The sequence below is a fragment of the Aspergillus clavatus genome, genomic scaffold (assembly GCF_000002715.2).
Source record: "Aspergillus clavatus NRRL 1 1099423829795 genomic scaffold, whole genome shotgun sequence".
Lineage (NCBI taxonomy): Eukaryota > Fungi > Ascomycota > Eurotiomycetes > Eurotiales > Aspergillaceae > Aspergillus > Aspergillus clavatus.
The window spans coordinates 1377285-1391431 of record NW_001517104.1 but is presented as its reverse complement, the minus strand read 5'-3'; the positions used below and the strand labels follow the sequence as shown (position 1 = coordinate 1391431).

The following is a 14147-nucleotide window of genomic DNA, read 5'->3' as shown; positions in this document are numbered from 1 at the left end:
GCAAGGGTCTCACCCCACCCTTAGTAACTAGTACTCCGTAAGTCTAGTTGAGTATCGTGATTCGTGAATCCAATAAAGTAAGACTCCCACCCACATGCGCTGGTGGTGGTTCGTGGAACATCAGGGGGGCTCGGCGATCTCGCTAAGAATGTTATTTTAATAGTTTGCTTAAATATGAAGACATAAAAAATATGCCGAATATATCAGCTCGCCGGGCTAGCTCAATCGGTAGAGCGTGAGACTCTTAATCTCAAGGTTGCGGGTTCGACCCCCGCGTTCGGCTTTTCCTTTTTTTGTTTTTGCCCTGCTTTGTTTTGATTGATATTATTTCAACTTTTTCACCCTTCATTATTATTATTATTTTTTTTTTTTTTCGAGTCGGTTCTCTCTATCTTACCGCAGGTTTCTAGCCTTTGAAAGTTTCTAAAGAGAACAAGAATAGAGGTGTCGGCGTGTTAAGGTAGAGTAAGTATATTGTCAGTCTTCATCGGGTATATATTCCAGCGGTGTTCGCCCTGTGCCTAGTTTCCCAAGAGTCGACTGCACTATCGAACAGTTACTCTCCCACTGATCATGCACAGAGATAACCCCCCACCATCGACGCTGGCGACACACAGCTACACGGTTAGTGTGGAATGTCCCCAACGGTAATGAGTCTGCACATCGACACTGGCGCTTTTCGGGGTCGATTTTCCATATATGTTCGAGACCGCTTCAGATGCGACTCAGGCTACGACATCAGATTGAATGTATTGTCATAGGTGCGGGTAGATCAAGAAACCTTGACTCTATTAATATGTCTATAGAGGTCATGCTATGACTGGCCTGCCGTCAATGGGAGGTTTATTGTAGTATCAAGACGGCTTCCGTAAGGGAGGATCAGCCGTGCTTGTTTGGGGTTATAAGGTCATGTCTATGGGTCTCTTTGCCTGATTCAATAAGTAGCAAGCAAAGGGGTGTTTGCGTTATGCAAATGATTTTTATTGAGAGCTCGTCCAAATGATACCGCCCTAGCGGGTAGCAATATATCATGAAAAGAAAACCTTCTACTCGCTGGCACATCCTCGAACGTGGACTGGCAGCCACAAAAGGATCAGCCATAATGTTCCCCTAGAAGATCGAGCGAACGAGATGCGACCATGCCTTTCATCTCCAAAACTCGGGTTGGGTGTGACAGAGTCTCTGGGCTTTGCCGTACATATATATGACATAGCCAGAGCCGCGATATCTTGCTCATTGGTATTGATCCGTGGGGTCAGAGGCGCTACTTGTATAATTATCATCGTGTTCATTCTCTTACCGCATTGGTCATGCGGCCGCCTGGTCAAAGGTCCCACGCTTCCATTGCCAGCGCTGTAATGGTCTACTTATCGTATTGAGGAGTTACCCATACCGACTAATTCTAGAAGTTCGCCTTAGCGACATACAGAGTGCGCGGTGAGCGAAGGCTGATAACCAGTTTCACACCACGTACTTCTTTTCTTGATCCCCTTGCGAGAATCATGTGTTTGTCTCGGAGCCACGAGTCAGTGGCTTTCCAATCTCTTTGTAGCCGAGATTATCCCCCGCGCCCTAACAACACTGGTTGGCGGGCCTTCCTCGTGTTTGGCATGTCCTGCATGGCGGCGGATCTGTTCGTTGTTTTTCTCCGAGGAGATGAGGTATCGTAGCCCGGAAGAACTAAGTAGGCGGGCTGTTTGGTGCGGTCAATAATGCAATGAGGAAGGAAGGCAGCCTCTTGTGGTATAACTGAGAACATCGTTGAGAAACCCGTCCAGGACAAGCCAGACAAGGCCTGAATCAGGGATCGGGCTAGGTTGCAAACACAGAGCCCCAGGATCCTAAGACGCACTTGGGTATAGAAGTATCTAGACAGATTTTGAAGGTGCAACAGCGCTGGGGCTATTCAGATGCGATAGCCAATCTTCCTCAATAGCAAGGTCTCACGGCCCGACAGCACTGGGTTGCTGTCCATGTAGTATTGCATGAAGCTAGTCCTGTTCGGGAAGGTACTGTGTAACCATTTGCCTGGAGGAAAAACACCTCGAAAGACAATCAGCCGGAGTGAATGTGATTTCTTTGTTCTTTTGATATTAACCAGGATCGAATGATAGAAACTTCATGTTGTTGGCATCTGAACTGCTGTATGAAACCAGCGAAGTAAACCGATCCAATCTGATTCATCACAGGTATCGCATCTCTATCCCTTGCCGTATCAATGGAGCTATGCATAGCCACGACGAATCTCCTCAATCGCATGCATAATTAGGGGAGTGGCTGCTGCATATATTAAGGTGGCCTGACGGTATCTGTCCACAACCTCATGCTTGTCGCAGTTGCCGGGTTGTGTTGGCCTGCATTCTAACAATCATGTTACACTGGAGCTTGTGGGCTCTGATGCCCTTCCTATACGCCGAGACCGATGTGTCTGGGCATCAAAATCATTGGCTAGTTCCAGCTAGAGGGAGGGATTGCATATGCCCATCTTTGATCGAGGCGACGGTGGATGACCTTCGAGATGGCCTCAGCAAGGGCTGCTTCTCGAGCGTTGACCTGGTCAATGTTCGTTTCCTTTGCGTTGCTCATGAAACAACGTAATTGGTAAAGCTGATCAGTAGCCAGGCATATATGACCCGGATACATGAGGTCAATTCGACACTCCATGTGGTCCTAGAGGCTAATCCCGATGCACTGGACATTGCTCGGCAGCTTGACTTGGAAAGAAAAATTGGACTGGTTCGAGGGTAAGATTAATAGAGCCCCGTTCGATAGTACGAAATAGTGACTAACCTTCTTGTATGCAGGCCTCTGCATGGCCTCCCCATTTTCGTCAAGGCAAATATAGGCACCAAGGACAAGATGGGAACAACCGGTAATTCAAGTTTTCTGAGGTTTTGCTGGCTCACTCACTAATTGAGAGAATAGCCGGCTCCTATGCACTTGTGGGAGCACAGACAGATGAGGACTCAACAGTTGCGAAGAAGCTCAGAGATAACGGTCTCGTCATACTTGGCAAGACGAGCATGTCAGAATGGGCGAATTTCAGATCTCTCAACTCTTCCAACGGATGGAATGCCCAGGGCGGACAGACATATGGAGCTTATTACCCAGAGCAAGACCCAAGTGGTAGTTCGAGTGGTAGTGGTGTGGGCACTGACCTGGGTCTTGCTCTGGCAGCGCTTGGTACAGAGGTTCGTGAATTCTTCGACTTTGGACACCGTACTGGATCCTGACCCAATAGACCAATGGTAGCATCTTGTCTCCGAGCGAGAAGAGTAACATTGTCGGCATCAAGCCATCTGTTGGCCTCACGTCGCGGCATCTGGTAATCCCGGTCAGCGAGCGCCAAGACACGATTGGACCTATGGCCAGAACCGTCAAAGACGCAGCAATGATCCTGCAGGCCATTGCTGGCCCAGACAAAAAGGACAACTATACATTGGCCTCTCCATTCGGCTATAATGTGCCAAATTACGCAGCGGCCTGCAAGTTCTCTGGACTTGAGGGAAAGCGCATTGGAATTCCCCGCAACGTTATCAACACGCTGGACGCTTCGTATGCACCCGTTGTTTCTGCGTTCAACGCCGGCCTTTCCGTGATATCTGCTGCAGGCGCAACTATAGTCGAGGATGCGGACTTCACGGCATATGACGAGTATCTCAAAACGATGATCCCAGCGTCCATGGTGGCGGCTGACTTCGTGAGCAATATCGTTTCTTATCTGTCAATGCTGAAGACAAACCTAAATGGTCTTCAGAATCTGGAGGATATTCGACGCTATATCCAGAAAGATCCTCTAGAGGACTATCCGTCGCGAGATACAGGGTTATGGGACATGACGCTTGCCGCTAACATCAACAACACGTCCCCAGAATTTTGGCCAATGTATCTGCAGACGCTGTTCTTTGGTGAAGAGGGGGGCCTTATGGGAGCCCTGTCCCGCAACAACCTTGATGCTGTTGTTCTTCCCACAGTTCTTGCTTCCGGCATACCTGCTATCCTTGGGACGCCAGCCATCACAGTCCCACTGGGGTCATTTCCTAACGGAACAGCGATTCAACACAATGAACGGGGAAATTTAGTTGAGCAGGCTCCTGGAATTCCTTTTGGCATCAGCTTTCTGGGACCAAAATGGAGCGAGGAGGCTTTGATAGGCATGGCCTACGCATTTGAACAGCGGACGCTGATTAGGAAGAAGTTGCAGCGATACATCGAACCAAGAAGTGAGTTGAGGAGTTTGTTGTAGTTGAAGGTATTCTGGGGGGGCGGACTTGTTAACTAGAGACCGGAGGAAACCATGACAATATTAGATATCGTACTGTTTAAGAGATGCAATGAAGTTGAAATCGAAGAACAATAGCTTTCCTGTACTTCCTGAGAGGCACGTGCAGCCTATTGTTGTGACATTCCGGAAAGGGATTAGCGCTGGGTTGCGATAAGATTAGTTAGCTCTTCTCTTCGCGGGGTCAGAATCATGCGGAATCTGTGGTGCGTCAAGTCAAATTCTAGAAAGATTGGAGAATCGTTACATACATCTTGTGGTCGCCAATGGAGAATCTCGAACAGACCTGTGCGTCTCTACGCGCACAAATTGCTGCCACAGAGGCCCAGCTCGCGGGGCTGAAACGCGACCTTGAAGTCGCCGAGCAAGCCGCCGCGGAGATCAAGGCACAAGACGTCAAAAGCACAGGCATTCGCGAGGAGGGTTCGGAGAAGAAGAACCCTTGGCCGTTACTTAGCGAAGAGTATAAGCGGTATGGAAGGCAGATGATCGTGCCGCAGCTGGGATTGCAAGGTTCGTGGACTTGTTCGAACAGACGGGATTTGTCGAGGTGCTGCTGTGATCTTTTTAAATTTGCTAATACTGTGGCCGTCAAATTAGGTCAACTGAAACTCCGGTCCGCGCGAGTCTTGATTGTTGGAGCAGGTGGTCTAGGGTGCCCGGCAGCGCTGTACCTTGCTGGAGCAGGGGTAGGCACACTGGGCTTGGTGGATGGAGACACGGTGGAACATTCGAATCTTCACCGGCAAGTTCTACACAGGAGTAAGAATGTTGGGAAATTCAAGGTGGACAGTGCGATCGAGTACCTGCGAGAGTGAGTTTCAGTCAACCTGGCACTCTCAAGTATATACCGATGCTGATGGTTGGTTCGCTCTAGATTGAACCCTCACCCTACCTATGTCCCTTACAGAGCACATCTCACGCCCCAGGAAGCCCCAGAAATTTTCAAGGACTACGACATCGTACTTGATTGCACAGATAACCCGGCAACGCGCTACTTGATTTCTGATACGGCTGTGCTGCTCGGAAAGCCGTTAGTCTCTGCTTCGGCATTGCGGACAGAGGGCCAGCTTATCGTATTGAATAACCCTCCTCGACCAGTGGGAGACAAGAGCGGAGGACCCTGCTATCGCTGTGTTTTCCCTAAGCCGCCGCCGGCTACCAGTGTTGTCAGCTGTGCCGATGGCGGGATTATTGGCCCTGTTGTAGGCACAATGGGGGTTCTTCAGGCAATCGAGGCAATCAAAGTCATCACTTCTTCGCCGGCCGACGAGACCAGTGCCTCCCCTCCGTCCCTTCTCATTTTCTCGGCATACTCAACACCGCCCTTTCGCTCTATCAAGATCCGCTCGCGCCGTGCCAATTGTGCAGTGTGCTCTGCTGAAGCTAGCGTGACGGTAGAAACACTTAAGACCGGATCTACCGATTATGTGTTCTTCTGTGGGGTTGCAGGCCCAGAAACTCTGCTTAGGCCAGAGGAACGTATCACGCCACTCGAATTCAAAAAGAAACACCCGGGACAAGTGTCCCACGAGCAAGAACTTGGTGGCAGCAAAGAACCCACGATCATTGACGTCCGAGAACAAGTCCAGTTTGATATTTGCAGTCTGGACAATAGTATCAACATTCCTATTTCGACCATCTTGTCGTCCGCAGCAAGCCCGACAACGAGCACCCCAGAGTCATTACCCTCATGGCTCCCACACGACATTGTCTCGTCTTCTTCAACTGATCCAATCTACGTCGTGTGTCGCCTTGGGAACGATTCTCAGATCGCCGTCCGGAAAATGAAAGAGCTCGGACTTGATCAAGGCGGAAAGAGATTTATCTGTGATATCCAGGGCGGACTGCGCGCATGGCGTGAGCAGATCGATCCTGACTGGCCAGAATACTAAGGTCATATATCAGATCGCAGAGTATCGAAAAGAGAAAAGGTGGCATTTCACTGGTCGTGATGGGTATCTGCAACGAACGAATGCGATATAGATTTGCCAAAAAAAACAAAAAAAAAAAACAAGGAGCAAACTTGATCATCCTTCACGACTGCGACTTCGCCACAGGCGAGTTCTCCAACCAGGACCAATCTATCAGCACCCGACCCAGATCCGGATCGGCGAGTTTCTGGAAGACCGCGGGGGAAACATCCAGATCATCCACTTTGCAACCCACACCTATGTTCCATCAGTATCGTAATCTTCCAGATGGATTTTGAGGCAGCTTTGTGAAGTCAAATACTCACATCGATCCACAACCTTGACATCTACACTCGTTTCACCTCGGCGCAATCTCACTTTGAGCCCGCACAGTGGGTTTGCGTTCGGATTCGTTCCTGTGGAAGCAGCGTCAAAGAGGACATGCGAGACCGCGCAGATCAAGTCAGAGTCCGTGTTGATGATGCCGCATGAGCCCAGGCTGGGGTTGTAGTAGGTCATATCTCCCTGGTACGGGCCACCATGAGAAGTAGGTAAGGGCAGATTGGAGTGACTGGGGGCGGGTGTGGTTAGTCGAGAACAGCAACGTAATCGCCAAAACGATAACTAAGGCATGTAGTATTGAAGATGATTGTTTCAGCTAGATCTAGACGCTTTGATTACAATTACTCACCCCTTCCCCTTGGTCAATCCCACCGCGAGACCGATGATCAGCGCCAACAGACAGACCACAGCGATGGCAGCGCCGATGATGATAAGACGCTTCCTTCTAGGAAAATGACTCCAGTTCCACCAGGTCAGCCTAGTGGGAGGATTTGAAGCATACGCTTTTGGCGCGTTCTCGGTTGCACCTGGTGCATCGTGAGCGGTAGGGACGGGCTTCCGTTTAGGTACCTCAGCCAGCGAATACTGGGCTGTCGGGGGATGCGAGGCATCCTGGCATAGCTCAGGTAGTGGCTTCTCCAGGTCGGTCGTCATTTTCCTGTCTCCTGATTGATACCGAAGGGTGAGAGATCATGATAGATCGAGGTGAGGGAGACACCACGTAGATCGACTTTTGGTTTCCTGGTGTTGATCGATTTAGGGGGTTAATTAAACAGAGACGCGGGACTGATTGGCTGCGGCTGGCTACATAAAGAGTGAATCTGCCAGCGTTGTCTTTTTTTTTTTGCTTAAGATGGACTAAAAAGCATATTTGATAATCTGCTGAAGCAGTACGAGATGATGCTCCGGAGAATTTCTGATGCTGAAATTGACTCGTGGATTGTCACTGATGGATTCTACGAGAGGACAGCCATTACCATTAATAATGTGGTTGACCCAAAAGGCTGGGATACTTGGACCGGGAATCCTTTGCATCATTGATTATTGACTATACAGAGTTTATAAGTCTGGATCTGAAAGCACTAATTCCCCCCCGCACCCCCGGATACATCGTCGTTGTTCATTTTAATGCATCCTGAATCAACGGTTTCAGATCAACTATTCTACATGGTCGTCTAATCAATATAAGGGCTCTTCTGGAGATAGTGTTTGGTGTCTGTCCATGCATAGCCAGATCCGAGGCATTTGTGACTGATTGACAAGCAAGCATCGGACACCCACAGTGGCGATCATCTTCGGCAGACGGGTTGGTCGCAGCGCTTTTGTTGACTCAGACCTCTTCATCGAAATCTCAATTCGGACCCTCTCAGAATTGGGATCTTTGAAATCGATCTGATTGTGAGACTCTTTTATACATGGATTGATCCCCACTGTCCTGGTTTTCCAAGTCATCCGGTTGAACAGACCTTCTGGTCACGTGAACTCTGATGGACGAGATGTCGACAACCTGGATCTTATTCTAGATCAATGAGGGTCAAAGCAAACAAAAAGCAGAACGGATCAGTGCTTGGTGACTCCGTCATGGCGTCGCGAGTCAGCTCGCGTCAATCGACGTTCTCGTCGAATTACTCGCACAACGACGAGCCCGACGAAAAGAAAGAGAAAAAAAGATGGAGTCCGCGCCAGATGGTTAAGAATATATGGTCGAAGTTGGATCTAGACGGGCGGACGGCCATTCTGATGATGAAGTGAGTCCATTTGACTGACTTGAGAAAGATGAGAGTTAACCAGGCCGTGTAGAGGGGCTCTTCCACCCACAATTTCCATAGCCATGTAAGACGCTCTTCCAAATGCCAATGGGCTGGTCTGACAAAGAGATAGCTGTCAAGCCGATCCTGTTGCATCCCGATTTAGCACCATCGGCTACCTGATCGGGATCATTTCCGTTCTCGGATTCGCTATCATGCCCAGGGCCAAGTTTATCCAGATGATGATCTTGGACGTGCTCGCGGTATGCATCGCGACGGCCTTCGCTCTGCTCATGATGTTTTGTAGCGTGAGAGCGCGGCAGCACACACAATCTGCTGCAGATGCGGCGTCTATTTCGAGTTCAAATCCGATTGCCAACGAGTACAATTCATCCGCGTCCGCGGTGAGCGGGGTGTTGTTGTTCTTCCAGCTCTTCCTTGTCCACTCTTTCCGCGCGCACTATCAGCAGTTCCAATTCCCTGCAATCATATATTCAATCATTGCCAATATCACTGCGTCCTACGCCCCTCGATTGCCGACCATGGCGGCTGGTATCGCTCTGGTGAGGAATCTCCTCGAGGCGTCTTTGATTGGTTTGGCCATCACTACGGGCGTTTCCTTGTTGATCTACCCCATCACCTCAAGGCAGATCGTCTTGAAGCAAATGGCAAGCTATATTGGAAACCTCCGCGTGGCCCTCAAGGCGCATTCGACTTACTTCGAAACCCTGGAGCATGATGACATGTTTGGTCGGACCGAGACCTATGATGAAACCGTTGAAAAAGTTACCAAGAAGGGTAAAGTCTACAGCCCCGAGGCACAGGCAATTCGAACGGCAATCCACAAAATTACTGACCTGCATGGTAAATTGCACGCGGATTTGACCTTCGCCAAGCGGGAATTCGCCATTGGAAAACTGGGTCCCGACGATCTCCAGGATATCTTTAGACATCTGCGCCAGGTCATGATTCCCGTGGTTGGTCTCAGCTTTACTGTCGATATCTTCCAGCGTCTTTCGGAGTACAACCGCTGGAACGAACCGATTGATCCGACGATGGCTGAAATACCTGACATCGTACGTAGTCGTGTTGTTCACGCATGGAACGAGATCATGAGAGCGGTGCATGATCCCTTTGCGTCTATTATCGAGACTATCGATGGCGGTCTTGAACACATCTCCTTATCCTTGTGCTTGACCAAGCCGACCAAAAACCCAGCAGAGAAGCAGAATGCGTCCCAGGATGGTGTTGATGATATAGAAGCCTCTGCGGAGGCGCCCCCCTCTCCCGGGGAGGAGGAGTACGCAGCTTATTATGAAAAGAAGCTCAACGATTTTAGGGTAGCAAAACGGCTCGCCCTGAGGGCATGGAGCGAAGAGAAGGGCATCAAGTTGCCTCCTGACTTTTTTGAGCGTCCGCCCTCTGAGTTGCCAGATCTGGATGATGTCCTTCTTGACCGATCGGCCGTCGGTCGAGACCGAAGTCGACGGCAACTCTATCTTTTCCTCTATGTGAGTCCTCTTCTTCTGAACTCTTTATCGATACTGACCTTCCGATTTGAACAGATGGAGCAGCTACTGTATTCAACTGGCCATACGGTGCTCGATTTCATTCAATTCGCTGACGTAAAAGTGAAGAGCGGCAAGCTATCGAATTCGCGCCTAATTATCCCAGGTGCTAAACGCATATTGAAGTGGATGCGAAGCGTGCTTCAAGCTGGAGACAGTCATGAAGATGATCACCTGGGCGACATTCACACAGAGAACCATGTTCTCCAGCTTGGCGAAGCGTACAGGCACAGGAAGGATCCCGAGCATTTGCCCCCAGAAACTGTGTTTCAGAAAATCGGCGACAAAATCAGGGTGATCCCTTGGCTGCTACGCAAGCAAGAGTCGTCCTATGGCTTCCGCGTGGCTTGTGCTACTATGACCATCTATATCGTTGCGTTACTGCATGATACCCAAACCTTTTTCATTCAGCAGCGTTTAGTCTGGGCTATGATCATGGTCAACATCAGCATGTCCCCAACGTCAGGGCAAAGCATTTTTGGCTTTGTGCTTCGTCTGATCGGCACTGTAATCGCCATGGTTCTGAGCTTTCTAGCCTGGTACATCCCTGGCGAAAAGACACCCGGGGTGATCGTCTTTGTTTGGGTGTTCATCTCCTGTGCCTTTTATGTTCCTATCAAGTTGTTCCGTTTTCGTGTCATCGGGATCATCACTATTATCACCACGACCATGATTGTTGGCTATGAACTTCAGGTGCGCAAGGTAGGGCAGCAGGTCGCGACGTCAAACGGCCAGAACTACTACCCTATCTACCTTCTTGCCCCATATCGACTGGCAACAGTGGCTGGAGGTATTGCAGTTGCCTTTTTCTGGACCTTCTTTCCGTTTCCAATCTCAGAGCATAGCGTGCTTCGCCAGAATCTGGGTGCCTCGCTTTATTTACTGGCCAATTACTATTCGATTATCCACGAAACTGTGTCTGCACGCTTACGGGGCGACGAAGGCGACTTGGCCTTGAAGACCTCAGCGGGACGAAGACTGCAGAAAGCGCGCGGCAAGGTATTTTCCAAGCAGATGTTGATGTTGAATGGCTTGCGGACCTTTGCGGAATTTCAAAGATGGGAGGTCCCTGTTGGCGGCAAATTTCCCAAGAAGCGATACGATGCTATTATCTCATCCATTGAGAAGTATGAGTCCCCTTCATCGGGTCCCCTGTGGTAGTTCATCTCACTAACTCCAATCAGCATCGTGAGCTATCTCAGTCTGCTAGGCTATGCCTCGGACACACTCTTACAGCTGAGCGATAATCCTAGTTCAATGGATTCGGTTTGGCTTAATGATTTCAAGAGACTGGTGTCCAGTGCGCGTGTCACAACTCACGAAGTCACGTCTGTTTTGTGTCTCCTCTCGGCGAGCATCACGAATCGACAGCCGCTACCGCCGTACCTTAAGACTCCACGGCCGTACAGCTTCACCAAGAGACTGGAAGCGCTGGATAAGGACATCCTCAGCATCAAGCATATCGCGGAGCCTGGCTTTGCCACATTCTCTGTACTGCAGATTTCGACCAGGTGTATTGTTGGGGACGTGGAAAGACTGATGAGGTTGGTTAACGATCCTCCACGAGGCGATGACCTGCTAATATGAGTGTTTCAGGAACGTAAGGGCTCTTGTTGGCGAACTCGACTTTTCTTTCCATGCGGTCAGCACATCTAGCACAGCGCACAGCACGAGGACTTCTCTAGATCCATCGCAGTTCTTACGACCACCGTCCCGTGATAAATTCGAATAATGAGATTGGCTAGGCTATTATGTACATCTGCCTTTTGGTCCCTCTCGAATGTAAATAGATCGTGATACGTTGCGAATTCTGGATATGATACCTACTATTTTCTTGGAAAAGGTGAATGGAGCAGTGGAAGAGACCGACAATTGCGCTGGATTACTGAGTCCAAATCATTAACTGCTTAACGTCTATTCCTAGTCCCCTACTAGTCAAATTGGTTGGTGGCATTGATCTAACACCTTACTGACTGGCTTCGATCTTCCATCTATTCCATGAACCATGAGAGTTTAAGCTCCTTCATACCGATGCCGAGTCAAAGCAAAGGGCTATGTCACGTAAGAGCCTCCTTGCATAGATTGTGCAGACTACTAACGGTTGTAGCTGGCAATTTTCTCGTCAGGAATGTGAGGGAACACGAAAGACCGGCCAACAACTACCCGTATCAGTGTCTGGTGCAGATTTGCTTTCCAGTTTCCCAAAGTCTGAATGGCCATTCAGTCATAGAACTGGATCTGTATGGTTTCCTGCTCCGTACCAGGGCATAATCACTGGCACAGGCCTATAGAGGTGCACATGCTGGTACATCCCTTTCGGAAAGAGAACAATGCTGCAACCCTCCACTCCGAGGCAACGGCCGTATGTTTCTCCTTGAGTTATCTTTAAGAAGCCTGGTTTTCATTTCATCCAATCGCTGGAGGCAACCTCGCTCATCAAGCGATCTCTACCGCGACTCGACTCCACCTTAGCGACCCGGCCTTATCTATGTCTCAAACAACTGAACTATAGCAAATGGGTGCGGAATCCATTTACACCGACTATACCGACGACTCCTCCAGATATTACTACAAGCCACGAAGGGATTTTCACAGTTTCGATGGAGATACGCTCTCGTTCGCGGAGACAGTCGACCTGTCCGTCACCGAGTGCAATCATGAGGGCATGGAATGGAAGCCGCTAGTCAAGGACTGGCTTGTTCTGACCTGCGTATCGATCCTGACACTGATGGAGGCGTTTGATACAACAATGGTGATTCCAATCATACCGGTGAGAGACTCGAGTTCGAAGAAGAAACCCTCCCCCCCAATGATCTTCGCTGACTGAGTGATATCAGGGCCTATCCAGTGCCCTTGAAGAGCCGCTCGGAAGCGCCCTATGGCTCAGCACATCCTACCTCCTCGCCAGCACAGCCGGACAGGCATTCTCCTCTATGCTGGCGGAGATCATCGGCCACGGACCTCTTCTCCTCGCGGCTGTCGTGCTCTCCACTATTGGAACGGGGGTATGTGGCGGCGCACTGCAATTGCCCGAGCTGGTCGCTGGTCGGTTTATCCAGGGGATCGGTGGAGGAGGCGTAACGTCCATCTCTCTTCTTTGTTTGGCGGAGAACATACCCGATAGACACCTATTCCGGTTCTCGGGATATGTTGCCCAGATGCGTCTGGTAGGAACCGTTCTCGGTCCGGTGATGGGCAGTCTGATATCTGAGTACATTGCGTGGCGGGGGGCTTTCTACTCGAGCTTCGTCTGTTGCGCGCTGGGTATGCTTGTGATACCCTTTGCAGTTGATCTGAGGGGCCGCAGGGGAACCTCGCCACGCAAACTCCTGGAGATGGACTGGTTGGGCGCAGTTTTGACGCTTCTTGGGACTGGATGTCTGCTGATAGGTATTAGCTGGGGCGGGACAAGTTACCCCTGGAATGACTGGCAGGTCTTGACGCCTCTGACGCTCGGGGTCTCTGCGATTGTGATCCTGGGGCTCCATGAGGTGTATGTGGCTACTCAACCGTTTTACGTTATGAGGGAATTTAGGAATCTCCCAATCCTGATGATATACACAGGCAGCTTCCTGCATGGTTTCACAGTACGTACAATCCCTGGCCAATATCTTAAGTGAATCAGCTAAAACAGATATCCAGATACTCTACCAGTTCCAGAACCTAACAACATATTTCATCTTCGTCCGACTCCTCCCCCCAAGCCTGACAGGGCTCAGTCTCATCTGCATGCCCGCCCTCGCTCTTCCCACCTTCATCTTGATAGGAAAGCTCCGGATTCTCGACCGGTGCAACCTCTTGCCCTGGATCGTGCGGATCGGATGGACGCTCATCACGCTCACCACAGGATGCCTGGTAGTCCTGACCCCCGCAACCCCAACCGCAAACTGGGTGTCCATCCTCATCGCCGCGGGAATTGGCCATGGCTCTCTGATCGCGGGATACCACTTCTGCCTCCCTCCAGCACCGGTTTCCCGGGAGTATGACGACGATCAGGAGGAACGGAGCGTCAACCCTACTTCCGCTCTGCTGATGTGCTCTCTTTTCCGCACACTGGGGATGTGTATTGCGACGACTGTCAGCGGGGCTATATTCCTTAACCACATGTCGGCAGAGCTGAAGGGACGATTCCTGGGGGGCGGTGGTGCATCTCTTGCTCCAGGGCAAGGGGGTGTGCTTGACAGCGCCTGTACGGCGAGTCTTCAGTTCCTTTGGTTGGTGCTAACGGGGGTAGCGAGTCTGGGGGGTGTTTCTTCGTTGTTTATCCGCGCTACGAGATGATATGCTGATGGCT

The 14147-nt window shown here is 50.3% G+C and overlaps 4 protein-coding genes and 1 non-coding gene across 5 annotated transcripts; 4 read left to right on the top strand and 1 right to left on the bottom strand.

Moving 5' to 3' along the window:
• The first annotated feature begins 210 nt into the window (after positions 1–210).
• On the top strand, positions 211–283 carry ACLA_013530. The gene has a single exon. It is a non-coding gene; the product is annotated as a tRNA-Lys (tRNA).
• Positions 284–2370: 2087 nt separating this feature from the next.
• ACLA_013520 (putative amidase) lies at positions 2371–4246 on the top strand (the record flags this gene model as incomplete). Its single annotated transcript, XM_001274341.1, has 5 exons — positions 2371–2562; positions 2623–2744; positions 2805–2872; positions 2926–3191; positions 3242–4246. The coding sequence occupies 5 exons, from the start codon at positions 2371–2373 to the stop codon at positions 4244–4246; spliced, it is 1653 nt and encodes a 550-aa protein (XP_001274342.1).
• Positions 4247–4548: 302 nt separating this feature from the next.
• Positions 4549–6177, top strand: ACLA_013510 (HesA/MoeB/ThiF family protein; the record flags this gene model as incomplete). Its single annotated transcript, XM_001274340.1, has 3 exons — positions 4549–4795; positions 4883–5096; positions 5160–6177. The coding sequence occupies 3 exons, from the start codon at positions 4549–4551 to the stop codon at positions 6175–6177; spliced, it is 1479 nt and encodes a 492-aa protein (XP_001274341.1).
• Positions 6178–6319: 142 nt separating this feature from the next.
• Positions 6320–7191, bottom strand: ACLA_013500 (RlpA-like double-psi beta-barrel domain-containing protein; the record flags this gene model as incomplete). The annotated part of the gene is made up of 3 exons (XM_001274339.1): positions 6320–6453; positions 6522–6766; positions 6887–7191. 3 exons carry the CDS (start codon positions 7189–7191, stop codon positions 6320–6322), a joined length of 684 nt encoding a protein of 227 aa, XP_001274340.1.
• Positions 7192–8118: 927 nt separating this feature from the next.
• ACLA_013490 (uncharacterized protein) lies at positions 8119–14134 on the top strand (the record flags this gene model as incomplete). Its single annotated transcript, XM_001274338.1, has 8 exons — positions 8119–8285; positions 8338–8370; positions 8419–9796; positions 9851–10980; positions 11038–11401; positions 12366–12623; positions 12691–13440; positions 13496–14134. 8 exons carry the CDS (start codon positions 8119–8121, stop codon positions 14132–14134), a joined length of 4719 nt encoding a protein of 1572 aa, XP_001274339.1.
• Positions 14135–14147: the final 13 nt, after the last annotated feature.